This window comes from Choloepus didactylus, chromosome 21 (genome assembly GCF_015220235.1).
Source record: "Choloepus didactylus isolate mChoDid1 chromosome 21, mChoDid1.pri, whole genome shotgun sequence".
NCBI classification, from domain to species: domain Eukaryota; kingdom Metazoa; phylum Chordata; class Mammalia; order Pilosa; family Megalonychidae; genus Choloepus; species Choloepus didactylus.
In genome coordinates this window covers 28,195,490-28,222,868 of record NC_051327.1, presented here as the reverse complement: position 1 = coordinate 28,222,868, position 27,379 = coordinate 28,195,490, and the positions used below count along the sequence as shown (strand labels likewise).

The 27,379-nt window shown below is 64.2% G+C and overlaps 1 protein-coding gene across 5 annotated transcripts; it reads left to right on the top strand.

Annotated features, from left to right (window-relative positions):
• The first annotated feature begins 910 nt into the window (after positions 1-910).
• On the top strand, positions 911-26,490 carry CLCN7 (chloride voltage-gated channel 7). Of its 5 annotated transcripts, XM_037815440.1 has the most exons (25): positions 917-1,157; positions 7,286-7,357; positions 11,399-11,470; positions 11,585-11,650; positions 12,180-12,312; positions 12,584-12,693; positions 13,437-13,517; positions 14,315-14,377; positions 14,455-14,538; positions 16,299-16,392; positions 16,654-16,718; positions 17,103-17,219; positions 17,894-17,948; positions 18,525-18,585; positions 18,997-19,135; positions 19,260-19,353; positions 20,993-21,162; positions 22,434-22,485; positions 22,796-22,923; positions 23,123-23,208; positions 23,555-23,684; positions 24,119-24,178; positions 24,245-24,421; positions 24,594-24,674; positions 25,003-26,490. In XM_037815440.1, the coding sequence occupies exons 1-25, from the start codon at positions 1,002-1,004 to the stop codon at positions 25,087-25,089; spliced, it is 2,433 nt and encodes an 810-aa protein (XP_037671368.1). In that variant the 5' UTR covers positions 917-1,001; the 3' UTR covers positions 25,090-26,490. The 5 variants fall into 5 exon arrangements, 3 of the variants coding, with proteins under 3 accessions (XP_037671366.1, XP_037671368.1, XP_037671367.1); XM_037815438.1 differs by having other exon boundaries at positions 916-1,157; positions 16,299-16,718; XM_037815439.1 differs by lacking the exon at positions 917-1,157 and adding an exon at positions 2,872-3,842 and having other exon boundaries at positions 16,299-16,718.
• The last annotated feature ends 889 nt before the right edge of the window (positions 26,491-27,379 follow it).

Below are 27,379 nucleotides of genomic sequence, written 5' to 3'. Positions count from 1 at the left end.
GTTTTGAGGCTATTTTGGGAACTTCTACTCTGGAGTCTCCACCTTGCAAGGATAGTAGATAGTGGGCAGATAAACAGGGGGACCCACTGTGGATAGTGGGCAGATAAACAGGGGGACCCACTGTGGACTACAGTTTGTCTTTTTAACCTTCTGCCAATTCCTTAACTGCCCCACCCTGCAAGTCACACCTATCCTGTGTGAAAGCTAAACTTAATCTCATTCTCACACCAACAAGCTTTACCCCACGGCTTCAGCCCCCATTAATGATTCGGTTGGGGATTTTTCTAATCTCATCATTCCTCCTGCATCTGTTTGCTGGTGACCTGCTGCAAAGAGGGGCTCTTCCCTCTCTCGTCCCAGGACGGGCCGGGGTGTCTTTCTCTGTCCCACATGCCACACCATCTCTGTCCTCGTTGCCTTTCACAGACTCGCCCCAGGGAGCCCTTCAGCAGCTCCCGCATCCCCCTGGCAGGGCCCCTTTAGATTGGGGGCACTTGTCTCTCTCTGACCTGCGATGCCAGGCTCACCGCCTCCTGCCCTGCCGCCGCCCTGGAACCCTCCGTGGCTCCCAGCGCCCTGGCTCCCCTTCCTGCGGGCGGCACAGGCTCTACGGTCTCCGCCTGTGGTCACAGGCCTGGGAGGATGTGAGGTCACATACGCAGAAAAGGGACCCCCCAGAGTGAGGACATTCCTTCCAGCGGCCTGGGTCTGCCCTGCCCACCGGGTTAAAGTCCGATAACACGTCTCTGCGTCCTCCACAGCGTCCAGCCCGGGACGGCAAAGGCGGAAAGAGAGCGCGGGGGTCCAGGCCAGCGCCTTCGGGAAGGGCCACGGCCGGACCTGCCGCGCGGGCCGGGACTACAACTCCCAGAAGGCGCCGCGCGCGCAAGGCCCTCCGCGGCCGCCGTCGTGCCTGTCACGTGACCACCCGGCGCCGGTCACGAGAGCAAACACCGGGCCGCCCGAGCGTCCCGGGCGGGCTAGGGGCTCCGCCTCCCGCCATGGCCAACGTCTCCAAGAAGGTGTCGTGGTCCGGCCGCGACCTGGACGACGACGAGGCGGCGGCGCCATTGCTGCGGAGGACGGCGCGGTCGGGGGCGCCGCCGGGCGAGGGCACGCCGCTGCTGAACGGGGCCGGGCCCGCGGCCGCCCGCCAGGTGCGGGGGACACAGGCCTCGCGGGGTCGGGGCCGGGGGACGCCGCCGGGCAGGCCGCGGGGTTGCGCGCGAGCCTCGGGCTCGAGGCCGCGAGCCGGGGCGCGCACCGGAACTGCCCCGGCGTTGCCAGGCTCGGGGCTGCCGGGCGCCCTCCGGAGGGGAGCCCCGTTCAGGAATTAGGGGTCGATCTGTCCGCGTTTCCCGGAACAGGAGCTGGAACCCCGGGAGGGTGGGGGCTCGTCACGGGCTCGCGCGGTGGGCGGCAGAGCCAGCGTCGGAGCCCAGGCTCTGGGGTGCCGGGGTCTTTGGGAGAGGCTGTCAGGCAGCTGGCGCCAGGGTTGTCACCGCTATATGCTGAGCGGGTTTTAACCTTTGCAGCCCTAAAGCAAAGTCACATCCTTGTGTTTCCAGAATGGCTTTAAGGGAGGGCAGATGGTTTTCTGCTCAGACGATTTTTTGAAAACTGTAATGAATTGTGAGTTACTATTTTGTTTGTTTTTTGAATTACAGGAGGTCGTAACAGTCTAGATTGCAGGCCCCTCTTTCCATGAACCCTGCCATCCTCCTCTACGGGGGTCAGCACAAACGTTTACCATGACCTGGGGAACAAGTATTTTTAGTCTATTTCCCCTAACCTTTAATTGTATTTGGAATATGCAACCTATCAGGGTAAATGCCAAGTCCCGGTGGTTGTCCTTTTAAATGCATTAAAGGTTTGGAAAAGAATTACAGTAATATTTGGTTCCTGGTGTGTGCAAGTGTATGTTGCATTCTGATAAAGCTAATTTTGAGTTAAGCAACCGTTTTTGTTGATTGCTTGATTTTATTCTGCTTTGTAGTTATTCTTGGGTTGCATCTCTAGAACTTGTATTTGGAAGAGTGATAGTTTTCCCGATTGCCCAGAAATACATCAGACAGTAAGGGAGGAAGGCAGCTCTGGGTAGAAGTCTTCAGCTGAGACACTTTCTCTGCCCTGCAGGAAAGGTGATCTGAAGGGGCTTATCTTGGGTGGTGGGAATACAGGTGATTTGGTATTTTCTTCCCAGTCCTTTGCGGTTTCTTTTTTCCTGATTTAAAGGTTTGAAGTCCCCAGGCTAGAGCGGTGAAGTGGACTTTGAGCGATGCCAGGTAGAGAGGTTGGGAACCTTGCCTGAGGTTGGATTTGGGTTTATCTCGGAACTGAGTGTGCTTGGGGTTTTCCAGAAAGCTTCTTATTGCAGATAGATAAAGGAGTTCACTTTTTTGAAAGAGCCCGTTGATCTTTTCTGTTTCCTTAAGAATCTTTGTAAGCATATTTATTCCCTCTTAATAACAGTTGGTTTTCTGTCCTTGCTCTGTGCGCCGTGACCTGCAGTTTGCTTGGGCCACAAGTGAATAAAGCTGCTTCTTCCCCCAGCTCCAGGCTCCTGGGGAAGAAACAGGCCTGATGCCCTGTGAGGCCCACGTGAGGGGCCCCGAGGGTAGGAGAGGGGTCACCTGGGGGCAGGGTGTGACGTCTGAGCCCAGCAGAAGTCCCGAAGCAGACGACAGGCGGGGAAAGGGCCAAAGAAGCGAGTGCTTGGGACCCTGCAGTAGTTTGATGTGAGATGTGGAAAGAGAGGTGGGGTCAGGCACAGAGAACATGGTGTGTGACACAGGGTGCGGGCTTTGCCTTGGGAGGGCCCAGCAGGAAGCTGGGATTCGGGTTCTCGAGGCCCCCAGCTTGCCCCGGGGGCTGGGCCGGGGCGGCCGTCTGGCTGGGTTGCGGCTGCTCCAGAGGTTTCCGGTGGCCCGGGGCAGCGGCGCGGCGGCGGCTGTGGCAGCCCCGGTGGCCTCGCGTGCAGGGGCCTGAGTGCGTGTGGAACCCAAGCGCCTTGCTCATTGCCAGACGTGTTCTCGGTGAACGTTAGTCAGCAGCAGTGGTGTCGCAGACGGCAACACCGAGTCACTTGCACTCGGATTTGACATTGGCGGCATGACTCCATCAGCAGCTGACTCTACTTCTTGTTTTTTTGTTTTTAATTAATTGTAGTTAAAAACTTTCAGTGCTGACCAGCACTGTGTGTTCATCCAGCAGCAGCGTTCCCCGGGAATGTCTGACCTGCCTTCTGCCCCTGCGCGGTTGCTAGTTCTAGAAAACGCTGATGAGCGAGGTCTCGGGGCGTCGGCCCTCTGGGTGTGGCTGCCGCCCGGCCCACTGTCCCCCAGGCCCCCCACACTGAGGCAGGGAGAGGACGAAGCTCCTTTTCACCGCCGAGCAGTAGCACGTGCTGCGTCTCCATTCACCTGTCGGTGGACACTGGCCATCCCCGCCTTCCAGCCCTCGTGACAAGTGCCGCTGTGGGCCCCGCTGCACGTCCGTCCCAGCCCTGGGGTCACTCTCCACGTGGGCAGGGGTGGGGTGGCTGGGCCACCAGGTGATTCTGCGTGCCCTTGGAGGAGCCGCCGGCTCCCTCCCTGGTGCCTGTCCCGTCCACCTTCCCGGTTTCCTGAGGCTGTTTTCCTGGGGGACGGGGGGTCTGCTTGGGGCCAGCGGGCTGAGCATGGAGGCCTCCTGTGTGCCCGCATGCTGCTGTGGACGGGGACTCCTGCCAGCTGCTCCCTGGGCTAGAGTGACTGCCCCGTCCGGCGGCCCCAAGGGACGATGACGCGACCATGAGCTCGGCCAGCTGCCTCCAGGCCCTGGGGGGCTGTTGCAGGATTTTGGTGAGTGGGCAGTGGCATGGGTGCCACTTGGGCCTGGGGTGCTGCCTGCTGGGCACCTTGCACCTCCTTCTGCCACAGAGTAGCCGCTGCAGGCAGCGTGGGCCGGGTGGCCTCAGCTCAGGGCCCCCAGTGGGTCGCTCTTGGGTTCCCAGGCCCCTCAGGCTGTCAAGCAGGTTGTGGCACGGGACAGGGACAGGCGAGATCAGCCAGCTAGTCACGGTCAAGTGCACGGGCAGCAGGGGCCAGGCTGGAGAACTTGGACGAGAAAGCGCCAGGGCGGGCAGGGTCAGGAGGTGCGGGCCGTTTCCCAGGCAGGCGGCAGCGTTGGGACTTGCCACCCAGGCCCTAGGCGGGAGGCCTCCAGGGGCGGTGCTGTGACGCGGTTCTGGGACTTTGGCCCGGGCACCATGAGGAGCCTCCACCCTGCACCACCACGTCCCAGGGAGCAGGGCCTGCCCGTCCGTGCACGTCCTGGCACCTGCCTGGTGGAGCCCCGTGTCAGCCGAGGGAAGGGGGCAGGGCTGTGCCCGGGGTGGGAGGGGGCAGTGCAGTCCCATGGCCCCGGGGCCCCCATCCTGTCCTCCTGCCCCCTCGGGGCCGGTGTGGCCGATGGAGCTGCAGTCCTGAGGATGCATGGGTTGGGGGACACAGACACGGGCATGGCCGGCGCTGTGAGGGGGCCGCACCCTCCTCCACGCGGCCTTGCTCCTTCCAGCCTTCCTGGCAGCCGGGGCTGGGGTCTCCTGCGTGTCCCCGTCGCCGCCCTGGCACTGTCCTCGCAGCCTCCGTCGTGGCCGATGCTCAGCCGGCTCTCTCTGAGCTTCAGCTCCCCGGGGTGGGCCCTCGTCCCCAGGCTGCCGCACAGAGCGGGTGGAGTGAGCCACTCACTGGCGGTCTTTTTACTCTGAAAACATGTTTAAAGATGATTTTAGACTCGCAGGGAGCTGCAGATAGAGGGCAGGGGGTCCAGCACCCTCCGCTCAGGCTCCCCCTTTCCCGCCACGCTGCCCTGTCCCCGTGACTGGGTCGCTTGGGGAATGTCGGGACCGCTGTCGCGCAGCGCGTGGCCTGTGGGGCGGGCTCTCCCGTCCGCCTCGTGCCCTGGGGATGGCCCCGTCGCCTGAGAGCCCCCGTGGGCCGCAGTGGAAGGAACGTCTCCTCGTGACCAGCGTTTGAAGAACAACAGAGAAATAGGCAGCACAACAAGCCACGGGACTGCCAGCGGATGGTTTCCCATCCACGAAGGTGTTCCTGAAAGTTCCCCGTCAGGTCGAGGAAAGGGTGGTGCAGCGGCTGCCACCCAGCCGTCCCCTCCCTGGGCTGGACGCCTGCTCCCCGGAGAGGCCTGGGCTGAGCCCCCCGCACATGGCCTCCGCACCTGGGGCCTGAGGGTGCCCCTTCCTGCCTGCTGCTGCCGGGTCCCGGCTGTGCTCAGGCATGTTGGCAAGAGGGAGAGAACGCGCCCGTGCAAGCCACCCGGGACCCTGCTGCCGGGCTTCCCTGCGGCCGTGGGTGCAGCCTGGTCCCTGGAAGCCGGGAGCAGATTCCTTATTTAGGCTGCAGAGGAAAACGTTCCATGGCAGCTGAGCTCGGGTGCCTTGTGGTGTGACGGGAGTGGCGGCAGGTGTCATACCAACTTGTCTGTTTCGTGCTCTGTGCTCTGTGCTGGACACAGTGAGACGGACAGACAGTTCTGTTGGGTGGAGGAGCCTGTGGCTCCGCAGCTCGCTGCCCACGGCACTTTCAGTTCCGCCCTGTGCCCGGCTGGGGCTGTCTCCTGCCCAGCCGTCGCCGGCCTGGGACTTTCCCTGCGGAAATGCCCTCGCTTCTGCCCCAGCCTGAGCCACCATGGCCCTGGGGCCTCTAGACCTCTGCCAGCACTGGGTGGAAGGGGCCAGAACACTTCCGTCACCTGCCCCGTTGGCTCCCACTCATCCTCATCCCTCGGCCTGGGTGGTGGGTGGGGGGTGCTCTGTTCCATCCAGTGGCCTTGAAGCCGCCAACCCCCCGGAGGCTGAGTGGAGGAGCAGCTGGCTGCTGCTGGGCTTGGCGGAGATGTGTCTGTGTCCAGTCAGAACCAGCAGTCCGCTTGCAGCGGGGTTGGGTGGCGAAACCTGGCGTTTGAGCTGCTTACTGCGTTCCACTTGGGAGGTGTGTGCGCGTGCATGTGTGCAGGAGACGGACAGACGGATGCGGGCCACGCTGCATCTCTTCCACTGCTCCAAGTCCTGGGTCTGGGTGGTGGTGCTGGCTGTCTCCTCCCCAGGGGACAGACGGCCGCTGACCAGGCTAGCCCAGGCCCTGTGCAGATGCAGGGACCCCTCGGGAACAGGTGGTCTCCCGACCCCCGAGTGAGCAGCAGGGAGCCTTGCGTGGCCGTGTGGGCCGCGGCTGTGCCAGTTGTACACACAGAGGCTTGTCTCGAGCTCCTGGGCAGCCAGTTGCAGGAGCTGTGCTTTAGGGGGCTCAGGTTACGTCAGCATCTGGGGACGGGGAGGTGGGTGGGGGGCATCCAGGAAGAGAGGGGCCGGGGCGTCGGGGCGGGGAGGGCTGTGTAGGGCAGCTGCCTTGGCCCTCTAGGCCATGCCGTCTGGGCCCTGGGTGCAGAACCTCCCGGCTCGGCTCTGGTTTCCTTCCCTGTGGTTTCCGGGCCCCGAGAGCCTTCCATGGGCACAGGCCGTCCCCACGTGCTCCGTGGCTCCCCTTCAGTGTCATGTCACCAGGAGCTTCAGCACAGACGAACCCCGCAGGCCCGGGGCTGCCGGGAGAGATGAGGGGTCCGGTCAGTGGGCAGCAGCAGGCTGGGGTGGTGCTGCCTGGGGGTGGCCTCGGGGTCGGTCAGCTATTGGCGCTGGCCAGAGCAGTTCCTGGTTTCCGGAGCTTTCCCCACGGGAGTGCTGGCTTTCTGAGGTGGTGGCAGCACTGGAGGGGGGCATAGTTCTGCCCCTGGGAATGGAACCAGGAGGCTGGCTCCTTGGATTGGGTGGCTGAGCTGTGAGGCCATCTCATCTCGCCGTGGCTGGCAGGTTCCAGACGCAGGGGCCAGCGCTTGGGGGAGGGGTGGGCGGGTGGTCGTCCGACCCTGGAGCAGACCCCACTGCAGCCAGGCAAGGCGGTGGGAGGCCAGCTGGGGGCGGCTTCGTGGAGGCAGTGGGTGGCTGGGCAGAGCCCCCAGGACGAGCAGACAAGGGGTACAAGGGCCAGGAGGGCGGTGGGTGGCACAGCCCAGCCCCTCCCCTGGTGGGTGAGATGTCACCTGCCGTCCCCCTGAAGGAGCAGAGAACCCAGGGGACGGAAGCTCTGGGGTGATGGGGTGCCCTGGGCTTCTGTCCCTGGAGGCCCCTCATCGTGCTGACCGGCCTGGAGCTGTTGGCAGAGGCCCGGGGTTCCCGTGCTCGGGGCACGGCTCCTGTCCACGCTCACGGTCTCTCTTCTGCTTTCAGCTGCCCCGTTCTACGTTTTTCCGTATCGGGCAAATGAGCAACGTGGAGCTGGATGACGAGCTTCTGGACCCGGTAAGTGGGGTCCTCCCACCAGGGAGCCCCAGGGCCGGCCGCTCTCATGGGGCGCCTCCAGCCAGAGCTTGAGGACGGGGTGATGGCCAGGCAGGCCCGGGTCTCCTGTAGGCTGGTCAGGGGCGTCTGCTGGGGGTGGGCATGGCACTGCGCATGCAGGAGCCAAGGCCCTGGCGGCGTGAGCGTGGTGTGCAGGGGGCGGGAAGGAGGTGGGGGGCTTGGCCGCCGCCTGCCCCGCGGAGCCTGACTTGGGCGTGGGAAAGCTCCTGTCCAGCCTTGTCTTTGTTTCTTGGCTGCTAAGACAGAGCCCGCCGGTGGGTCAGCCTGGCCAGCAGGCATTTATTGGCTCCTGGTTTGGAGGCTGGAAGTCCAAAATCAGGGTGTCCACAGGCAGTGCCTTCTCCCCCAAGACTGTGGCGTTTGGGGCTGGCTGCCCACAGTTCCTGCTCCTTGGCTGCATCACGTGGCCGTGGCCGTGCTCATGGTGGCGGCTTCTTTCTCCTCTGGGTTCCGCTGATTTCCAGCTTCGGCTGCTCCCGCGGTTTCTCCCCCTGTGGCCTTCCCTCCAAGTTCTCCAGGAAAGGCCCAGCTCCATCCCGATTCAGCCAGGCCACCCCTACCTGAAGTCGCCCCCTGCGAGGGCCCCGTTGCAGCCCAGGAACGGGTACAGGGAGGAGCACGCTTCTCTCCGGGGTCTGTGGCTCATCCCCCCACAGCGTAGCTCTCAGCCCCTCCTTTCTCTTCCCTGGCCTCAAAGAAGCCCGCAGCCCCCCAAGGCTGCTCGGCTGACTGGGAACGAGGAGGCCACAACGTTGGGGGTGGAGTCTCTGGAGGCTCAGAGCGGAACGGCCGTGCGCAGTGGCTGGCACGTCCCTCACCGGGCTCGGGCAGACTCTCAGGAGACTCCTGCTGGAGCTGAGCAGCCCCTCAGCTCGTCCTTTTTCCCGCGTGGGTGGCCCCAAGGGCTGGGCCTGGCTGCCCCCACTATTCTCTGACCCCCGGGACTTTCCAGCTCAGAAACCTCAGCTTAGGGTCCCTCCCCACGTGGGCCACCCAGGGCCCTTGTCTGCTCATTCTGGGTGGCAGGGGCAGAAATTTTGTGCCCCCACCAACCCCCAGGGAAGAGCTCCTGCCCCACTAACTCAGAAGGCTGCGGCCCCACCCTCAGAGCCTGGACTCCACTGCCTCTTCCAGGCCTGCACACCGTGAAGCCGCCGCGTGCCCCCCGAGCACCCCACTCCCCGGGAAGCCCCGTCCAGCCACCCCCCCCGGGTCTCCCTTCCTCTCCCTCGGGGCCCGGCTGGCTCACGTCCTCACAGGCGGTGCGTCGTGTTCTCTGAGGCCAAACCTGATTCTCTTGCTCTGTCTCAGCCCAGTCAGCAAAAACGTCTAGAAAGGCGAGCTCCCCGGACACTGCGCTGTTCGGTCTCGTGGGTTTGTAGATGTGTTTCACGAGCCTGTTAGCCCGGACGGCTTGTTCCTGAAACCCTGCCTGCCTGATCCTCTTGGTTTGTGTGTTTTGTCTGCAAAACCCCTCTTGGCTCGCGCTTTCCTCGGAGACTGCCTGGGCCTCCCCTCCGTGGCTGCTCCTGCGTAGAGGCAGGTGGGGGTGGCTGTCCTGAGCCAGCACGGAGTCCCTGGACCCCAGCACGTGGACAGGGGGCCTCAGGGGTCATGGCCCTCACGGCCCCTCATGGCTCCTTATGGGTGGGGTCGGGGAGGCTGGCCAGTGGGGCAATGGGGTGCCGCCCTGCGGGGTGTGGGTGCCCCTGGCCCAAGTGTGGGGGCCGAGCCGCCGGCCGGGACCCAGGCGTGGGAGGTGTAGTGGGGATCATGGCTCATGGGGGGCCTTCCTTCTTTTCTCGTTGTGCTTCCGGCTTTATTAAGGTGTGATTCATGGATGGTAAGGTCCAGCCTTTTAAAATGTGTGATTCGGTGGCTTCCCAGGATCCTGCACTGTCGCTGTCCTCAACCCAAGAGTGTTTCCCTCCTGGCAGCACTCGCCTGTCCTCGCGCCTGGACGTGGCTCACGTGGCTCGTGGCCCGGCGTGTGGCTCTCCTCATGGCCGTGGGACGGGCCCCAACGTGGCTGTGTTCTCCCTCCCATCACCCGCCTGCTGACAGGCACACAGGCTGTCTCCGCTGTTGGCACTCGGGAAGGCGCTGCTGCGTGTCCCGGGGTCGGCTTGTGTGTGGGTGCGGGCTCCTGCTCCTCGGGGTGTGGGCCTGGGGGGCATCGCTGGGTTGTGCAGCCCTCGGTGCGATCTTCTGAGGAGCGCCAGGCTGACTTCCGCAGGGCCGCCCGCGCCACGGCCCCTCCAGTGGCCCTGGGGGTCCCGGGCTCTCCGTGTCCTCACCGGCACTGGCTGCCTGTGACGATGCCGTCCTCGGGGCTGCAACTTCAAGGTCCTCCCCTGAGCTCTCGGCCACCTGCACGTGTCCTTCGCAGGAACGCCTTTCCCACCCTCTGCCCGTTTAATCGGGGCGTTTGTCTTGCACACTGTGGATAAACGTCTCTTTTCCGGTGTGTCACGTGTGAATGTTTCCTGCCATTCTGTGGGTTGTCTTTTCACTTTCTTTCCATTTTTCCTTTTTATTTTCTTGGTGGTATCCTTTGAATCACCAAAGTTTCTAATTTTGTTGATGTCTGGTTTGTTTATCATTTTGTTGCTTCTACTTTTGGTGTCACATCCAAGAAACCATTGCCAAACCCAAGGTCATACAGATTTACCCCATGCTTTTTTCCCTGGAGTTTGATAGTTTGGGAATTAATTTTTGTATATGGTGTGAGACGGGGAGTTGACGTCATTCTTTTGCATGTGGGCATCCAGTTTTCTCAGCACCATTTGTCGGGGAGCCACTCCTTTCCCCGTTGAATTGTCTTGGGACTTTTGTCAAAAATTGATGGTGAAGCTGATGCTTTCTGTCTGGGCTGTTCTCTTCCCTGGGTCCGTGTGTCTGTCCTCCGTCAGCAGCGCACTGCCCAGACCACCATGGCTGTGGCACGTTTTGAAATCAAGACGTGTGTGTTCTCCACCTTTGTCTTTCTCAAGATCGTGTTGGTTATCTGCCACTTGTCAGTTTCCTGGGTGCAGCGGCTGGAACCGGGCAAGGGCGTGCGCCAACTTGTGACCCCACTTCCATCCAGGGACATGGGCGTTCTGTATGTGGGGCTTCCTGAATTTCTCCTGCAACATTTTGCAGTTTTCAGTATGCAGATCTTGCACTTCTTTTAAAATGTATTTGAGAAATAAATTTTATTTTATGATTTTTTATTTTCTGATGCTTTTATAAGTGGATTTGTTTTCTTAATTTCATTTTCAGGTTGTTCATTGCAAGCATATAGAAATACCGCATTCGTATCTTAGTCTTGTTTCCTGCAAGCTTACTGAACTCCCTTATTAATTCTAATAGTTTTTAGCGGATTTATTAGGATTTTCTACATACGAGATCATGTCATCTTGCAAACAGAGGTGGTTTTACGTCTTCTTTTCTGACGTGGAGACGCTGCACTACTTTTCTTGTCCTGGCTCCGTCCTCCAGCCCGGGGGTGACACCCTCACCTTGGCCCAGTGGTGCCTCCGCCCTTCTCCGTTGGGGCTGATGCGAGCTGCGGGGTTTTGTGGACGTCCTTTCTCAGGCTGAGAAAGCTCCCTCTGCTCCTCACGTGTAGAGGTTTCCTCCGAGAAGAGGTGTTGGATTTCGTCAGATTCTCTTTCTGTGTCCCTGAGACGACGTGTGCTGTTAGTCCCTTGTGTATCGTGTTCGTTGACGCCAGCACTCAGGCAGCCTTGCGTTCCCAGATGACCCTCGTGCCCACAGCGTGTGCATTTGCTGTGCTTCGGGGCTTCTGGAGGATCGTGGTGTCCACGTTCGCGGGAGCGGTTGGTCTCTGGTTTTCTTTCCTTGGGACGTCTTCAGTTTGGGCGTCAGGACAGCCTGTCCTCACAGGATGAGCTGGGAAGCGTCCCGTCCATCCTGCCCTTCACTCTTGAAGGTTCTGGGTCATCAGGGGCATGGCTCTCCTTTTTCCTCCCACAGGACATGGATCCCCCTCACCCTCTCCCCAAGGAGATTCCCCACAACGAGAAGCTCCTCTCCCTGAAGTACGAGGTGAGCCCCCGCCCCGAGACCCAGCCTCCCCTCCCCAGCCGCACCGCGGGCCTCGCTGCCCGGAGCCTGGCCGTGGGGTGCTGATCGGGGACTTTTCCACCATGGCGGCTGCAGAGCCTGGACTACGACAACAGCGAGAACCAGCTGTTCCTGGAGGAGGAGCGGAGGATCAACCACGCCGTGAGTTGGTGCTTGGGCCGTGCCCTCCGAGGGGTCCCGAGGTGCCCTGTGTGCCCGTCCTGCCCCCTGCGCCCGCCCTCGGCTGCCCTGGCGCCCGCTCTCCACCCAGAGTGCAGCCGTCTTCCCCTCCTCCTCCTCCTCAGCACTCAGGCCACTGGGTTCCCGAGCCGGGATCCACCTCTGGGGACCTGACGCCTCCCGTCTCCACAGCCCCAGTGCAGGCCCTGGTGGGGGCCTCCGTGTGTCACGGTCACCACACGGAACAATCCGCTTTTAGGGCTGTAGAAGCGGCAGCACAAATACCAACAGCCGATGTGAGCGTGGTGGGCAGTCCTCCCGTCACCTTGGTGGCCCGAGGCGCCTCCTGGTGCTGGGCCGTTGGCCGAGGCCGCCCCTGGGGCCCGGGGCCTGAGGACAGCCCTTCGCCTGGTGGCAGGAGGCCGGGGGTTGTGAAGCGCTTGTCCTTCACCTCCACGGTGGCCCAGGTGGGTGTCCGGCCCTGCAGCCCCTCAGCTGTGCCCCCTCGCAGGCCTTCCGGACAGTGGAGATCAAGCGGTGGGTGATCTGCGCCACGATCGGGCTCCTCACGGGCCTCGTGGCCTGCTTCATTGACATCGTGGTGGAGAAGTTGGCCGGGCTCAAGTACAGCGTGATCAAGGGCAGTATCCTTCACTGGCCCACGGCGGGGCCACGGGGCAGCGGAGCGGGCACTGCCGGGCGGGGCGGGGGCTGGGCCTGAGCTGTCCTTTGGGGCCCGTCCTCCGGGGGACAAAGTCACGAGGCTCTGAACCTTGTGGTGTCCCCCCCGGCCCTCTGGCTGTGTGTCTTCACAGGGCAGTTGTCTGGGTTTGTCTGTCTGGGCTGTGAGTCACGCTCCGGGTGAGGCAGGGTGGGGGCCACAGGTGACGCTGCCACGTCCTTGACAAGCTGCAGACATCGACAAGTTCACCGAGAAGGGGGGCCTGTCCTTCTCCCTTCTGCTGTGGGCCACGCTCAACTCTGCCTTCGTGCTGGTCGGCTCCGTGATCGTGGCCTTCATCGAGGTGCTGCCCTTCGGGGAGGTCTCCAGGGGTGGAGCTGGTGGGACCCATGGGTGTCTCGGAACTGACAGGGCTCCCTCAGGCTCCCGTGTGCCCCCCCCCACACTGACCTGCTGACCGCTGGGCACGTCCAGTCTCGCCTCGGAAAACGAGAGTCCTTGGGTGGGAGCGGTGGGTGCGTGGCCTGACGTTACCACCAGTGGGACAGGCCCTCGTCGCCCCAGCCATGCTGCTGCTCCTCCCGCCCCCAGGCAGGGGCCTGCCCGTCCCACGGCCGCCTTGCGCTCACACAGGGGCCACTCGGGCCACAGGGCCAGGACGGTGCGGAACCATCGCCTCTGGTGGGACCCCCGACCCGGCAGGCTGTGCTGGGCACTCCTGTCCCAGGCTCCTCCCAGGGTCCCCCTTCCTGTTGTGCCGCCCTTGCCATGGGCGTTGGAAGGACAGGCACGTCCAGAGGCTCCTGTTGGGGTACAGGTGGGGTGTCTGTCTGGGCCCCACCGGATATGTGGGTGCTTCCTGCAGCTGCGCCTCTTTTCTGTACCCCCACTCCCAGCCCTGTGCCCCACAAGGGCCTGCCCCTCTTGGAAGCGGCTCTTATTGTGGAGTGAGGGGTGCGGTCATGACGCTCTGTCCCGCAGTGACTTGACTTCTGACCTCTGACCCCTGCGTTGTGGGGCTGGGTCTTCCTGGGGCCTCGGTGACGCTCAGCTTCCCGGCTCAGCCAGCACCTCCTTCCCTTCCAGCCGGTGGCCGCTGGCAGCGGGATCCCCCAGATCAAATGCTTCCTCAATGGGGTGAAAGTCCCCCACGTGGTCCGGCTCAAGGTGAGGTGCCGGGAGGGGCTCCCCGGGGACCAGAGCGGAGCAGGGGGGCCTGGGAACGAGGACCAGGCAGTTCACCGTTAAAGCCGAAAGTGGGTGTGTGCAACGGCCGACTTGCAGGGGATATTTTCCCTTTTCACAAGTGCCCTTAACGTTCAGTAGACGTAACTTCCCGACAGCCCTGCTCCCGCGGGGCGTGGGGGTTGTGCACGTGGTTCCTTCCACGGCTGTCTCCATGTCCTTATCGTGGCTCCTCGGCTTGGCCCCGAGGCAGCTGCTGGACGCCCTGCCCTGCCCTTCCCTGCCCTGCACAGCCCCTGGCTGGTGAGGACGGCGGGCAGCAGCCTCCCTGGGCTGGGCAGAACCTTCTAGAGGTATCTGCACTGTGCCCTTGGCCCTGAGGCCACCTTTTCTGAGCCCAGAGCTCTGCTCTGGCAGGAGGGGCCTCTGGCCTCGGGGCCGGGTGGGACAGCCGGGCTCCTCTCCTTCAGCGCAGGACCCCCGGGAAGGGACAGGGTGAGACGGGGGAGGGGGGACCCCCTGCCTGGAACCCCTGTGCAGGCCTTGGGCGGTGGGGGGGGGGGCTGTAAGCCCGAGGCCTGAGAAGTCCAGAGGCACCTCCGGATGGTGCCCAGAGCAGACAAGACGTCCAAGAGCCAGGGCGCCGTGAGGGCGTCCCCTGGGGCCGGCGGGGCCGGTGCGCCGGGCGGGACCCGGCTCTGAGGAGGGCATGTGGCCCCCGGCGGCCCGGGCCCTGGCGGCGCCTCCTCACCGCGGCTCCCCTGCTTCTCGCTTTCCAGACCCTGGTGGTCAAGGTGTCAGGGGTGATCTTGTCTGTGGCGGGAGGACTCGCTGTGGGAAAGGTAAGGCGGCGGAGGGGGCGCCTCGCGCGGGTCCGGGCCTCTCCACGGTGCATTCCGAGTGCCGGGCGTCCCTGCAGGAAGGCCCCATGATCCACTCGGGCTCCGTCATCGCCGCCGGCGTGTCCCAGGGAAGGTCGACCTCGCTGAAGCGTGACTTCAAGGTGAGACTCCCCACGCTGGGCTGCGGAGACGGGGTGGCGCGGCGGAGGAGGTGCTCGGGGGCCCGGACTCCCCGTCTCCCTCCGGCCGCCCCCCGGCCCTGCCCCTGCACGCCTGACCTCGCCCCCAGGACCTGCCTCCTTCCCCTGAGCCCCTCCTGGCATGCTGCGTGCACACGCGCTGTTCCGGCCTGCTGGCGCTGCTGTCATGCAGAACACCAGAGATGGGTTGGTTTTTATAAAGGGGGTTTATTCGGTTACAAATTTAGTTTGAAGGCCATAAAAATATTCAAATGAAGGCATCAACACAAGTAAACCTTCGCTGAAGAAAGGCCATTGGTGTCTGGAAAACCTCTGTCAGCTGGGAAGGCACGTGGCTGGTGTCTGCTGGTCCTGGGTTATGTTTCAAAATGGCTTTCTCCAAAATGTCTCTGGGCTTAGCTTCTCAGGGCAAACTCTGGGCTAGTATCTCCAAAGCGTCAGTGGACGTCTGCTTTCATCGGCCGTTTCCGAAATGCCTCTCACCTGCAGCACTGAGCTCCTTCTGCCTGAGCTCTTACAGGGCTGCGGTGCACAGACCTGGACCCCCGCTGAGTGGGCGGGGCCTCCACGGCAACAGTCTCACCTCAGGTCTCACCCTCAGTGGGCGGGTCCCGTCTCCATGGGAACAACCTAATCCAATGGTTCCAACCTAATCAACACTGGTACATCAGCCCCACAAGACTGCACTGACAAACATGGCGTTCCGGGGGACACGGCACAACCAAACTGGCACATGCACCTCTCCCCCCGCCGCCCCCTGGCCAGCCCTGGGCGCCGTGGCCGTGTGGCAGCTCCCGGACCAGGCAGGCACCATCCATCAGCTGCCTCTCGTGTCATCTGCCACAGCACCCGTTCTCCCCATCTGGGCTCCCATGTTCCCCTCTGGGAGCAGGGATTGCTGTGGCTCTTGGTCCTGGGGGACCCCCTCTGCAGCTTGTTGTTTGTGTGGCCCTGGGAAGCTGAGGTGGGGGTGCTGCAGGGTATGGTGGAGGGCTGGCGGGGTCTGCATGTGTTTACCCAGGTGGCCGGTGTGTCCACGCCAGAGCCGGGCAGCCTGCAGGCGCCGTGAGGAGACCATCCCCAAGGGTCCGCAGAGTGTCCCGGGGGCTGACACCCCACGGCCTGGCACAGCGGCTGGGGCAGCTTTCAGCACGAAGGGTCTCTAGTGCTCAACATCTGCAAGGGACATTTAAGCCGAGAGACTGTGCTCAGGGCAAACGCAGTCGTCCTCTAAGTCACCTCCCGGGGCAGCGCTGTCACAGCGTCACATTTCTGCGTTCTCACGGGTGTGGCCCCAAACTTCCGAAGGAATTCAAGGCCAGGTGGTGCCTTTACAGCGTAGGGTCTGCTCAGCGTCAAGAAAGAGTGTTGGTTTCTCTTTCGTTCCCTTTCTTTGGGCTTTTCTGTAGAGTTTTGAGTTTTCTGATACGTCCCAGTAGCTGTGGTGGAGGTTAACCGTCGTTGCTGTGAAGGGGTCGTTCTTCCCTTTCGCGTCTCGGTTTGGAGGAAGTGGTTGCTCGGTCACTTTTTGTCACTCTCTTTAGGGCTGCCGTCTGTGAACCCCACAGGCCACGAGTTCATTACCCCCCTTCTCCTCCTCGTCCCCTCCCGTCTCCTTGAGCCCTTGTCTTGGTCGACCCCAGCAGTCCCCGTCCTTCCTTCCTGGGAGCAGGGTCTTGGGAGACAGACCCTGGCCGAGACGCCCCCACCCTCTGTTTCAGATCTTCGAGTACTTCCGCAGAGACACGGAGAAGCGGGACTTTGTGTCCGCAGGGGCTGCGGCTGGCGTCTCCGCGGCCTTCGGGGCCCCCGTGGGTGAGAGGGGCGGGGGGGCTTTCCTTGTGTGCCTCGGCCATGGAGCATGTCCCCCCCAGCCTGTGCCTGGTGGAAGGAGGTGCCCCACTGCAGCAGTGGGGTGCTGGGGAGGCCACGGGTGTGGCCAGGGTCCCCGGGGTAGTCGGCTGGCCTTGCGTCCATCCCGAGAGGCCTCCTGGCCCCCCAGTGACTCCCCCGGACAGGGCCCACTTTTGCGAGTGGCCTGGGCCCTGGGGTGCTTCAGGCAGGGCTGCCTTCCAGGGGGGGTCCTGTTCAGCCTGGAGGAGGGCGCGTCCTTCTGGAACCAGTTCCTGACCTGGAGGATCGTGAGTGCGCCCCCGGCCCCCCTGGCCCCCTCCTCTGCCCCCTCTTCGTGCCCAGTTCCCCCAGCCCCTCTGCTGTGCTCTGGAGGAGCCAGGCCCACAGGTTCCCTGGTGTCCAGCCCTGCTCTGTCCTTTGACCGGTGATGCATCTGGCCAGCCCCTTCCTGCTCCTGGCATCTCCAGAGAGCGAGGGGTGGGGAGGGGGAGCCCCTGGACCGCGTCCCTTCCCTTTGTGTCCCACTGGCTCATCCCTGGCCCTCGTCCAGAAGGGGCTTGGGCCCGGCTCACCTGGGCCTTTCCCCTGCCCTGGCCCTCATCCTGCGCAGGACGTGTGGGGGCGCCGGGTTCTGGTGGCTGCTGTTCCTCTGATTTTGCCTCTGCCTGCAGTTCTTTGCTTCCATGATCTCCACTTTCACCCTGAATTTTGTGCTGAGCATTTACCACGGGAACATATGGGATCTTTCCAACCCAGGCCTCATCAATTTTGGGAGATTTGACACAGAGGTAACTTGCCGTACGGTCCCATCTCACTCTTCTTAGTTGATTTTTCTTGGTGTGGGGCCAAGGCCCCATTTGGTTAAGGCTCAGATGTGAGCATTTGGGCATCTGGAATGTTCTGGCTCTTGGCGTGAGGTCAGGCCCCGGTTGTGAGGTCCGGGAGCCAATGATGCCCTTGGTAGGATGCTGTGCGCGCCGGCTCGGATGGCGTCAGCCCACACGCAGCGCAGCCTTGTTCGTGGGTCTGGGTGGCACGGGGGCCGCAGCCATGGGGGGGAGGCAGGCCGGGCTTTCTGCAGGGTCTGGGGCAATCTGGCTTGGGCTGGAGCCCCAGACGGTGCTCGTGCGTGTGGGAACGTTGGGGCTCTTGGCCCGGGCGGGAGCCCCGGGAGGTCTTTCTGGGGCCGTTACCTGTTCTCTCCTGCCCCTTCCTCTCCGTCGCAAAACCACGGAAACACCGCCCTTCCAGGGCTTCCGGGGAGCCTGGGGGAACAGCAGTGATGTCCTGGGAAAATAAAATATTCCGAGGACTTCCCAGACCAACGGGAATGAGATGCGTCTGTTGAACGCCCCCCACCCACGCCTCCCGAGGGGTCATGGCCCTTTATCAGAGCTGGTAGGGGTTCGCAGGCCCCGGGGGGTGTCTTGCTCATAGAACCCCTGCCCCCCTCTCTGCACAGAAGATGGTCTATACGATCCACGAGATCCCCATCTTCATCGCCATGGGCGTGCTCGGTGAGGACCACGGTCGGCAGGGGCAGAGGGGGCAAGGACGCCGAGAGAGGGAAGCAGGGCGGGGTCCCCCCCCCACAGGGAGAACCCGGGGTCTGCTTTCTGTGGCTCCCCTCTGTGTCTCTGGCAGGCCCTTGGGGGTGGGTGTCCTGGGGCTCTGACCAGGACGGCCCCACCCCAGAGCTTCAAACCATGGAGGCTGAGGCTCAGGTGGGGTGCGGGCGGGCGCCTTGGGAACCTGTGGGGGGCTCTCCCCCTCCCCTCCTGGCTCCTGGCGGTGCTCGCGCCGGCCTGGGCCTCCTCTGCTTTGGGGCCCATCTCATCTCCCGTCCAAGGGCCTCGTTCCTGCGGGTCGGGGCCCCCACCCATGCCAACTCCTGCCATCTCGGATCAGCTCATGCCCTGTGGTCCTGGGCCCGGGACTTCAGCCCGATTTCTGGGGACAGAGTTTACCCCGTGAAGCTCTATGGAGGAGGCTGGAGCCTTGGAGAATGAGCACGTCTGTCCATGGGGGTGGCGGCCCGGGGAAACAGCCACGTGTCCAGCCTGTGCCCTCAGCGCTGCTCTTGCTGGTTGCAGGGGGTGTCCTCGGGGCAGTGTTCAATGCCCTGAACTACTGGCTGACGATGTTCCGGATCAGGTGAGATGCCTCTGCTTTCTGCAGCGTGTTGCAGGTGTGGTCCTCACGCCCCACGAGGTGTTCTGTCTCGGTGAGGGGGGCGCACGTCCCTCCTGGGGGTGGGGCAGGGCACCCTGGGCAGCAGGGGCGCACGGGCTGCAGCCTCTGAGTCTCGCTTCAGGTGGTGGTGGCCTTGGCCTGCAGGAGGGTCCTGGGCTGGAGGAAGCAGCAGGGGTGCTGGGGAGGGTTCCTGGGGTGGGGGTTGCTGCGGGGTCACTGCCAGGCCTCCTCTTTGGCACCGGGGCAGCCGGCCCAGACGCCAGGGCCTGGCGCCTGTCATTAGGTGCACCACCGCCCTCCTGCCTGGCCATCCCGGCCACCAGGTGTGACCTGCACAGCCGTCCCCACAGGACTTCCTGCCTATTGTCCCAGGTACATCCACCGGCCCTGCCTGCAGGTGATTGAGGCCATGCTGGTGGCCGCTGTCACTGCCACGGTGGCCTTCGTGATGATTTACTCCTCCCGCGACTGCCAGCCGTTGCAGGGGAGCGCCATGTCCTACCCCCTCCAGGTGGGAGCCAGCGCTGCGGGGCAGCCCCTCCCAGGGGCGCGCTCCCTCCCACTGCCCGACCCCGCCGGTGGTGGTCCTGGGCCCGCCTGCTCAGCCCCTGCCCTCGTCCCCTCCTCCGCGGCAGCTCTTCTGTGCAGACGGCGAGTACAACTCCATGGCCGCGGCCTTCTTCACCACCCCGGAGAAGAGCGTCGTCAGCCTCTTCCACGATCCTCCCGGTGTGTGGCCGCAGCGCACGGGGGCTGGGGTGGGGCATCCCAAGGGCCCAGGCCCTGCTCTCTGAGGGTGGCCACGTGGGGAGGGGCCGCTGCAAAGCTGGCTGGTGCGGTGCCTGGAGGGCGGTCAGCCTGGGTCACCCACTGGGCACGCCGAGGGCCTGCAGCAAAGCGGGGACTCCTGTGTCGGGGCCTCTCCTGGCCTTTTCCAGCCTCTTTCCGGTCTCTTCCGGGTGCTCGGCTGCCTTGGACTGTGAGATGCCTCCATTGGAGGCCTGGCGGGGTATTTTCCGTTTCTTTTGGGGGTGTTTGCTCCCCTCCCGTGACTGCATTGACTGGTTGAAATTCCTTTGTCTCTGACATTAAGCAGCAGTGGTGTGGGACAGGAGGGTCCCCGGGCGTCCCCTTCCCCAGGGCCCCCCTCGCTTCAGCTGCATCCAGCCGGGTCTGGGAGAGTTAGGGTGTCAGGCTTGGTCCCGTGTTGGCGGGGGTGCTGTGGGGGTCGTCTGTGCAGGCCCGCGTGCAGCTCCGTTGGGGTTCCCTGTATCTAGCTGACAGACCCCCACGCTGGGGCCCGTCTCCCTCAGCTCCTGTGCTGGGCGCGGGCCGAACCCGAGGGGTCCGAGGCCCGTGAGACCACATCCTGGACTCGGCCTGCTTTTCAGCTCACGCCTCTCCCGTGAGGTGGGCCTTCCCAGCCCGTGTACCGAGCACCCCTCTCCCCACTGCACGGTGTCCCCCAAGTGCCGCCCCCAAGTCATCTCGCCAGTTCCCCCTGCTGCCGCCTGGGTTGGCGCTAATGTTCAATTACACACCTGGCCTCACCTTCACACGTGTGAGGAGCTTCTGAAATGTAAATGAAACTCTCTTGGATTGTTGTGGTGAAGCTGGGATGCGGGTTCTTTTCCAGAAGGTGCCGTGGGGTCCAGGACTCAGGGTAGCTTCCACTCCCCCAGTCATGCAGGGCAACGGGCAGCATGTCCGTCTGGGCAGGCACTGGTGTCTGCAGGTCTGTCCATGGGTCCAGCATTGGCACAGGAACCTTCATTCACCTGGATTTGCCTGGTGTGGGAGAAGCAGCCCTTGGGGGTCCGGCTGACCCCTCACGGCCCCTCTGGTGGGTTCACTCTGAGCGTCCCCGGGACCCGGCTGGCCCCTTCCACATGTGTGGCTGCTCTGGGCCTTCCCGGCCTTCACCCAGAGGCTGCTTCGGGCCGGATGCGGCTCATGTCCGGGCGCCTCAGCTGCTCGCCGCCGTGCGGTTGACCTGTCGGTGGGGCAGGGCCGAGGCACAAGGAAGGCGCCTCCTGCACCCAGGGAGGGTCCTCGGGGCTGGCGTGGGGGCCGCACGCCCCGTGGTGGTCTTGGGCTCCTGCGGTGAGAGCAGCTGCCTGAGCTGAGCCTGGGCGGGGGCCCTGCCCACCCACTGGGCTCTGCCTCGGCTGCCGCCTCCGGCCAGGCCCCCTCCTCTGTCTTGCGTGTCCTCCTTTGCCTGGGGACACCCAGGGAGCGGAAGCCCCAGGAGGCTCTGGGTGTCGAGGGGGCAGGATGGGGCTCAGCACTGCCCAGGGGGGTCCTACCGCACTGGGTGTCCTCTGTGGGGGGCTCTGCATGGGCCGGCCTCAGCGCCCCCTCTCTCCAGGCTCCTACAACCCCGTGACGCTGGGCCTCTTCACGCTGGTGTACTTCCTCCTGGCCTGCTGGACGTACGGGCTGACCGTGTCCGCCGGCGTCTTCATCCCGTCCCTGCTCATTGGGGCCGCCTGGGGCCGGCTCTTTGGCATCTCCTTGTCCTACCTCACGGGGGCTGCGGTGAGTGTGCGGGGGCGCGGGGGGCTTCCTGTGGGGCTCCCAGGTGCGTGGAGACAATGTTTCCTGGTTGTGTGCATGTGATGGCAACACGCTTAGCAGGACACACGTGTGATCTACAAAGAAACCTTCTGGGGACACAGGCCCCCGGTGTCAGTAGAACATAGGAGACCTAGAGATAGCAGCTAGAGAAGGAGGAATGATAATCCAGTAAGAACAGATAAGATATTGAGGGTCATCTTAACACAGAAGCACTAAGGAATGATTGTGGTTCATTAATTTTCTTGTGATAGGAGCGTGTCGGAAGGAATGAAGTTATTTTAGGATTTTTTTTTTTAAATTTTTTGTTTTGTTTTGAAATGTTGGGTTCTTTTGGTAAATAAAGTTAATTCAAAAAAAATGTAGGAGGACAGAGGGAAGGCTGGGGGCCCTGGTCTGAGCCGGGGGGGCACAACGTCCCTGTGGGGGGCCTGCAGGAGCAGGGGTGGCTAGGGGGGCGTCCCAGTGCACCCCAGGCCTTCCCTCCCCTGGGCCCAGCCTCCGCGGGTCCCCCGTCTCCTTTCCTTTCCTTGTAATCGCTTGTGGAAGGTGGGAACCATGAGAACGGGAGCCCCCCTGCGCCTACCCTCCCCACCCAGGCGCCAGCTTCCTGTGGACCCAGTTTTGGTGCCTTCTAAACTGAGATACAACACACACTGCAGAAAACACCTTTCTAGGGGGCACGGTGTAGCCAGCGCCTCTATCTCATGCCAGAACACATTTGTCATCCCGAACGGAGACCCCAGCCCCCACCCTGGCACCAGCAGGCCGTCTCCTTTTCCCTGCACGGATTGGCATTTTCGGGAGGCTTCAGAAAAGAGGACTCGTACGACATCTGTCCTTCTGTGTTGCTTCTTTTGCTCACCGGGACGTCTTTGAGGTTCTCCGGGTGTTAACGCCTCGGTTCTCCAGGTGTTAACGCCTCTCGGCACATCATTCGTTTCCACAGCCGAGTGCTGTCGCCTTGTGTGGCTGCAGCAGCTCTGCACAGACCCTGGTGCCCTGTGCACACGCGTGTGCCCCGTGTGCTCGGCAGCTCTGCCCATGTCAGCACATGGCGTGCATCTTTACACCCGCCTCCTTGGCACAGTGAGATGCCTCCGCGGACCAGCCTGTCCCTGGATGTATTTCTCCCCGAGTTGTGTCGTTTCAAAGTGATGCCACAGTAGATGGTCCTGCGCGTGTGGACTGCGGGGCTGCCCCTCGCCCTCACTCCTGTTCCGTGTGTCCTGCAGATCTGGGCCGACCCCGGCAAGTACGCCCTGATGGGAGCCGCTGCTCAGCTCGGTGGGTGCCGGTTGCCGCCCAGAGGGGCCGGTCAGGCGGGGAGGTGGGTCAGGCCAGCCCCCGCCACAGCGAGTGGCAGCCACGGCAGGTCCTGCTCAGCTGTGAACAGATGGGATGTGAGCCCCAGGCAGGCGCATGTCACTTGCTCACCGCTCTGTGGGGGCTGCCCTCGGGAAAGCCACCGTCTTCCTCCGTGGCGTCTGGAGGGAGAGGCCGGCAGGGGCTGTGGGGCGGGAGGGCCTGCAGCTGGGGCCCTGGGCCGACGGGTGAGGCCCCAGCCGGGCAGCCCATGAGCCGCCTGCCCTCACAGGGGGCATCGTGAGGATGACACTGAGCCTGACGGTCATCATGATGGAGGCCACCAGCAGTGTCACCTATGGCTTCCCCATCATGCTGGTCCTGATGACGGCCAAGATTGTCGGGGACGTCTTCATCGAGGTGCCACGGGCTGAGGCCTGTCGGGGCTGGGCCTGCGGGTGGGCCCCCCTCCACGTCTCAGAGCCTGAGTGTGGGCCCTGGGTCTGCAGCAGCAGGTCGAGGGGGGCCATGGGGAGCCACCACAAAACACCCCCAACTCTGGAGAGGGGCATGGGCCGCCCCTGCCTGCCCCCCTGACTGTCCGGCATGGTCCCCTCAGGGCCTGTACGACATGCACATCCAGCTGCAGAGCGTGCCGTTCCTCCACTGGGAAGCCCCGGTCACCTCCCACTCGCTGACCGCCAGGTACCGCCTGCCCCAGGCCCACTGCTCCCTCTCCCTGCTCACGCTGGGCCTTGTCACAGCCCCGGAGGAGGGCCCTCACCTGCCGTCCCTCCAGGGGTGTGTGTCCAGGGCCCAGCCCACGGCCAACTCTCCGGAGCTCCAGGGAGTTTGTGTAGAGCCCGTGCAGCTGGGGGTCCTGGGGCCCCCGGGCCCCGCCTTGGTACCTCCAGCGGCTTCCTGCCATCTGAGCGCTGGCTGGCCGGGAATGAAGAGGCCGCCTGGCCAGTGGCTCCCTAGGCCGGGCTGTGGGAAGCACCGGGCACTGGTGAGTGCAGCGTGGCCCTGGCGTGAGCCTGCACGTTTCCAGGGAGGTGATGAGCACGCCCGTCACCTGTCTGAGGCGGCGTGAGAAGGTGGGCGTCATCGTGGACGTCCTCAGCGACACGGCCTCCAACCACAACGGCTTCCCGGTGGTGGAGGGCTCCGGGGACGCCCAGGTACGGGAGGGCGGGGGGAGGGCAGGGGGAGGGTGGGAGCGCGAGGCGTGGGCCGCACCGTCCCCCGCTGCATATCCAGCACGGCCTGCTCGGGACTGCAGGGGGCTTAGCTGATGCAAATTTAGGAACCCCGTGCTTGGGGGTGCCGGTGGGTGGGGGGTACGGTGCAGGGGGCCCCGCTGCATATTGTTGGCTTCACCCAGGTCTCCTCGAGCTGCCCAGAGAGTGTCCCGGGAGAGCTGAGGGCCCTGGGAGTGCTGGCCCCGCCCCGGGGGCGTCTCCCTCCGGGAAGCCCCGCCCCCAGGCAGCCCCGCCCCCGAGGCTTGGCCTCCCGGGCCCTGTGCCGCGGCGCCGCCCGCCCTCGCTGCTGGGGAGGCAGGAGCCCCGGCCCCGCGGTCGCCGCCCCCAGCAGCCCCGCGTCTGTCCTCTCGCAGCCCGCGCGGCTCCAGGGCCTGATCCTGCGCTCGCAGCTGATCGTGCTGCTGAAGCACAAGGTAGGCGGGGCGCGGCGGGCGGGCGGCGGGTGCCCCCGGCAGGTGCCGACGCCCCTGTGCGCGCAGGTGTTCGTGGAGCGCTCCCACCTGGGCCTGGCGCAGCGGCGGCTGAGGCTGAAGGACTTCCGGGACGCCTACCCCCGCTTCCCGCCCATCCAGTCCATCCACGTGTCCCAGGACGAGCGCGAGTGCGCCATGGACCTGTCGGAGTTCATGAACCCCTCGCCCTACACGGTGCCCCAGGTGCGGCCGGGCTGTCGGGGCCGCGGGGTACGAGGGTGCCGGCAGGCCCAGCTCCAGCCCACCCCCGGGGGGAGGGGCCCCACGGCAGCTGACCCCGAGTTTGGCGGGTCCTGCCGCCCGCTGTGGGGCTGTGGCACGGGGGTGCTGAGGCCGTGCCGGGGCCCCCTTGCAGGAGGCGTCTCTCCCACGGGTGTTCAAGCTGTTCCGGGCCCTGGGCCTGAGGCACCTGGTGGTGGTCGACAACTGCAACCAGGTGAGGGGGAGGGGGTGACCCCAGCCCGCGGCCCACGCGGCCCCCGCCCCTTCTCGTGGGAGAGACCCCAGCAGGGCCGTGGTGCTCCAGGCTGGCCTCAGCCACCCTGCACCCACCTGTCCTGGTCCCGAGGGGGCCCCCACCGCGCCCCTCCCTTGCCTGGCCCAGCTCTGCCCCTGCACCCCACTCCTGCCCGCCCCGGGCCCAGCCTGACTCCCCTGGGGCTCCCCCACTCCACACCCCCCACGCTCACAGGGCAAGGGGTGTTCCTGAGCCGGGCTGGCCCTGGGGCCCTGCGGGGCACCCCTGACGGGCTCTGCTCCCGCAGGTCGTGGGGCTGGTGACCAGGAAGGACCTGGCGCGGTACCGGCTGGGCAGGGCCGGCCTGGAGGAGCTCTCGCTGGCCCAGACTTGAGCCCAGGGCCCTCGCGGGCGGCGCTCCTGCCTCAAGCCCTCTGCTCGTCCCGTGTCCTCTGGCAGCAGGAGAGGGTCTTGACTCGGGGCCACCTGCCATTGGACGTTTAGCGTGACGCTCTTCTCAGTCGTCTGTTTACGTTCTCCGAGCTCTCTTCGTCTCAGCCCTTAGAAATTCTCTGCCTGTGTTTCTTCACCTCGAGGTGAAGTCTGTGTGCAGCCGACTTCTCCTCCTGAGAGCCCCTGCCCTCTCCCCAAGCTGCTCGTTTGTCTTGTGTCCTCTTTCTGGGGTGCCCTGCCCAGAGGCTGGTTGGCACTCGGGCGCCTCAGGTTCTCCCAAGCCCCAAAGCTGTGGGAACCCTGGCTCACCCTCCCAGCCACAGGCTCATGCTAGTCTTGGGTCAGGGGGGCCGAGTCTGTGGCCAGCAAGGGGCTCCCCTGGCCTGGATAGGGCCCCAGCTGTACTTATGGGCTGAGGGTTTGGGGGAACAGCTGCTGAGGTGCACTTGAGCCTGGCTGCTCTGCCGAGACCCCTGGCCGCCCTCCTGCCATGGTGCTTGCGGGACTGCGTCCTGACCTGGTGACGCCCTGAGCCGGCAGGCTGCCCAGGGAACTTTCTGGTTCCTCCTGCAGAGGCAGCCTGGTGGCAGGCCCTGTGCAGGGTCTCCAGTTTGCTCACATTGGCAGGAGACCCCCAGGGCCGGGGGAGCCACGCTGAGCCTTCCCTCTTCTTGTCATCGCGAGGCCAAGACCAGGAGGCCCACATCCCTGGGCCTGGTGGGGCCTGAAGCCCTGGGAGCAGCGGCGCCGAGCGAGTGGACCACAGTGGGCAGCCCCCCAGGGGCCAGGAAGGCTGGGGCATCTCTGCACAGTGGGCACAGTGCACCCCAGCTGCGGTGATCTTCTGTCCTGTCTGTGGCAGCGTCCGTGCAATACTCCATGCCCCCAAGGGCCTGCCTGCACCCCTCGGTCACCCACCCAGCCCAGGCAGTGTCCTGGGCAGGGTGGGGCCCAGGTGACCCTGGAGTGGGTTCCAGCCTGCATGCAGCCGTGAGAGCCCCTCCTGGGCCCATCCTCGCCCCAGCACGGCCTCACCGGCTCCCCTGCCTTCTGAACGGGGGGACACTGGGGACTGGACTGGGCCTGGCCCGGCCCCCCTCAGTTCCCAGGCGCGTTCCCATGGGAACCTTCCTGGCCCATGCCCAGGCGTGGCCCTGCGAGGCGACACGGTGCCGTGTGTGGGTTTGGACAAAGGGCCACCCCTCGGACCTTATCCCCTCTTGAGACAGTGGTCATCTATCTTCTCCGTATCACTGCCCCAGGGGTGCCCACCGCATCCCCTTTTAATCCTGGGGGTGGGGGCAGCAGGTTCGAATGTAACAAATAAAGGAATCGGACTCAGGCTGGTGCTGGCATCTTCCTGCCTGGCCTGCGGTGTGGGGGGCCCTGGCTTGAGCCTTGCTGAGCACCCTGGGGCCACCTTAGTCTCAGAGGCTTGGGCACTGGGTGTCCCACAGGAGGCCCGGAAAGGCCCGGGAGAAGCTGGCCATTCTAGAGACGTGTGCAGCCCAGGACGGAGCCGGGGCCACAGGTGGACGCTGGGCTCGAGGGCACTGGATCCCGGCCAGGCTGTGCCCGGTGCCTCGGGAACATTTCCGTGGCCCTGGCTGGAACACACCCAGCTGTCCTGGTCACTGCTGCCCTGTCCCCAGGCCCTTCCTGGAGTGGGGTTTGCGGGGTCTCCCTGACCCTCGGGGCTGCACGGGTGGGCTGGGGCTCCCTTCCTCGGTGCTCCTTGGTGCAGGGCTGGGGCTGGGACCTCAGCTCGAGTCCCTGCGGGTGGCAGGCAGCTTTGGACGTACTGCCCTGACAGAGACCTCCAGGACAGTCCTCCTCGGGGACAGGCCAGGCAGGGCTTGGATGTCATGGGGCCAGGGGATGGTGTGGACGTCACCAGGCCGGCAGGGAGCAGGTGCCGGGCCCTGGAGCTGCTGGGAGGCTGGGCAAGGGTGCTCTGGGTGTCCAAGACTTGGTACAGAAGAGGAACGAGAAGTGACAGGAACTGTTAGCATCGATTCTTGTTGAAGGGGCGATACCCTGGATAGACTGCGCTCAATAAACCGGACGCTGCCGTGTGCCCCGTCTTCTCACGCGTTAGCGCGGTGACCGGGAAAGCCGGACTGACGGATGCGCTCACAGCTGTGCGCGGCGCCGCCCCTCGGGGTCCCCGCAGTCTTGGGGCGTGGGGCTCATGGCCCTTCACCTGCAGACCGGCTGGAGGAAGCCTGTTG

Bases quoted from the DNA above. Each gene is read 5' to 3' on its own strand.
- CLCN7 (XM_037815438.1), top strand. From the start codon at position 1,002: ATGGCCAACGTCTCCAAGAAGGTGTCGTGGTCCGGCCGCGACCTGGAC. The intron at 14,378-14,454 runs GTAAGGCGGCGG...GCGTCCCTGCAG, and splicing joins GAGGACTCGCTGTGGGAAAG to GAAGGCCCCATGATCCACTC. The intron at 19,136-19,259 runs GTGGGAGCCAGC...CCTCCGCGGCAG, and splicing joins CCATGTCCTACCCCCTCCAG to CTCTTCTGTGCAGACGGCGA.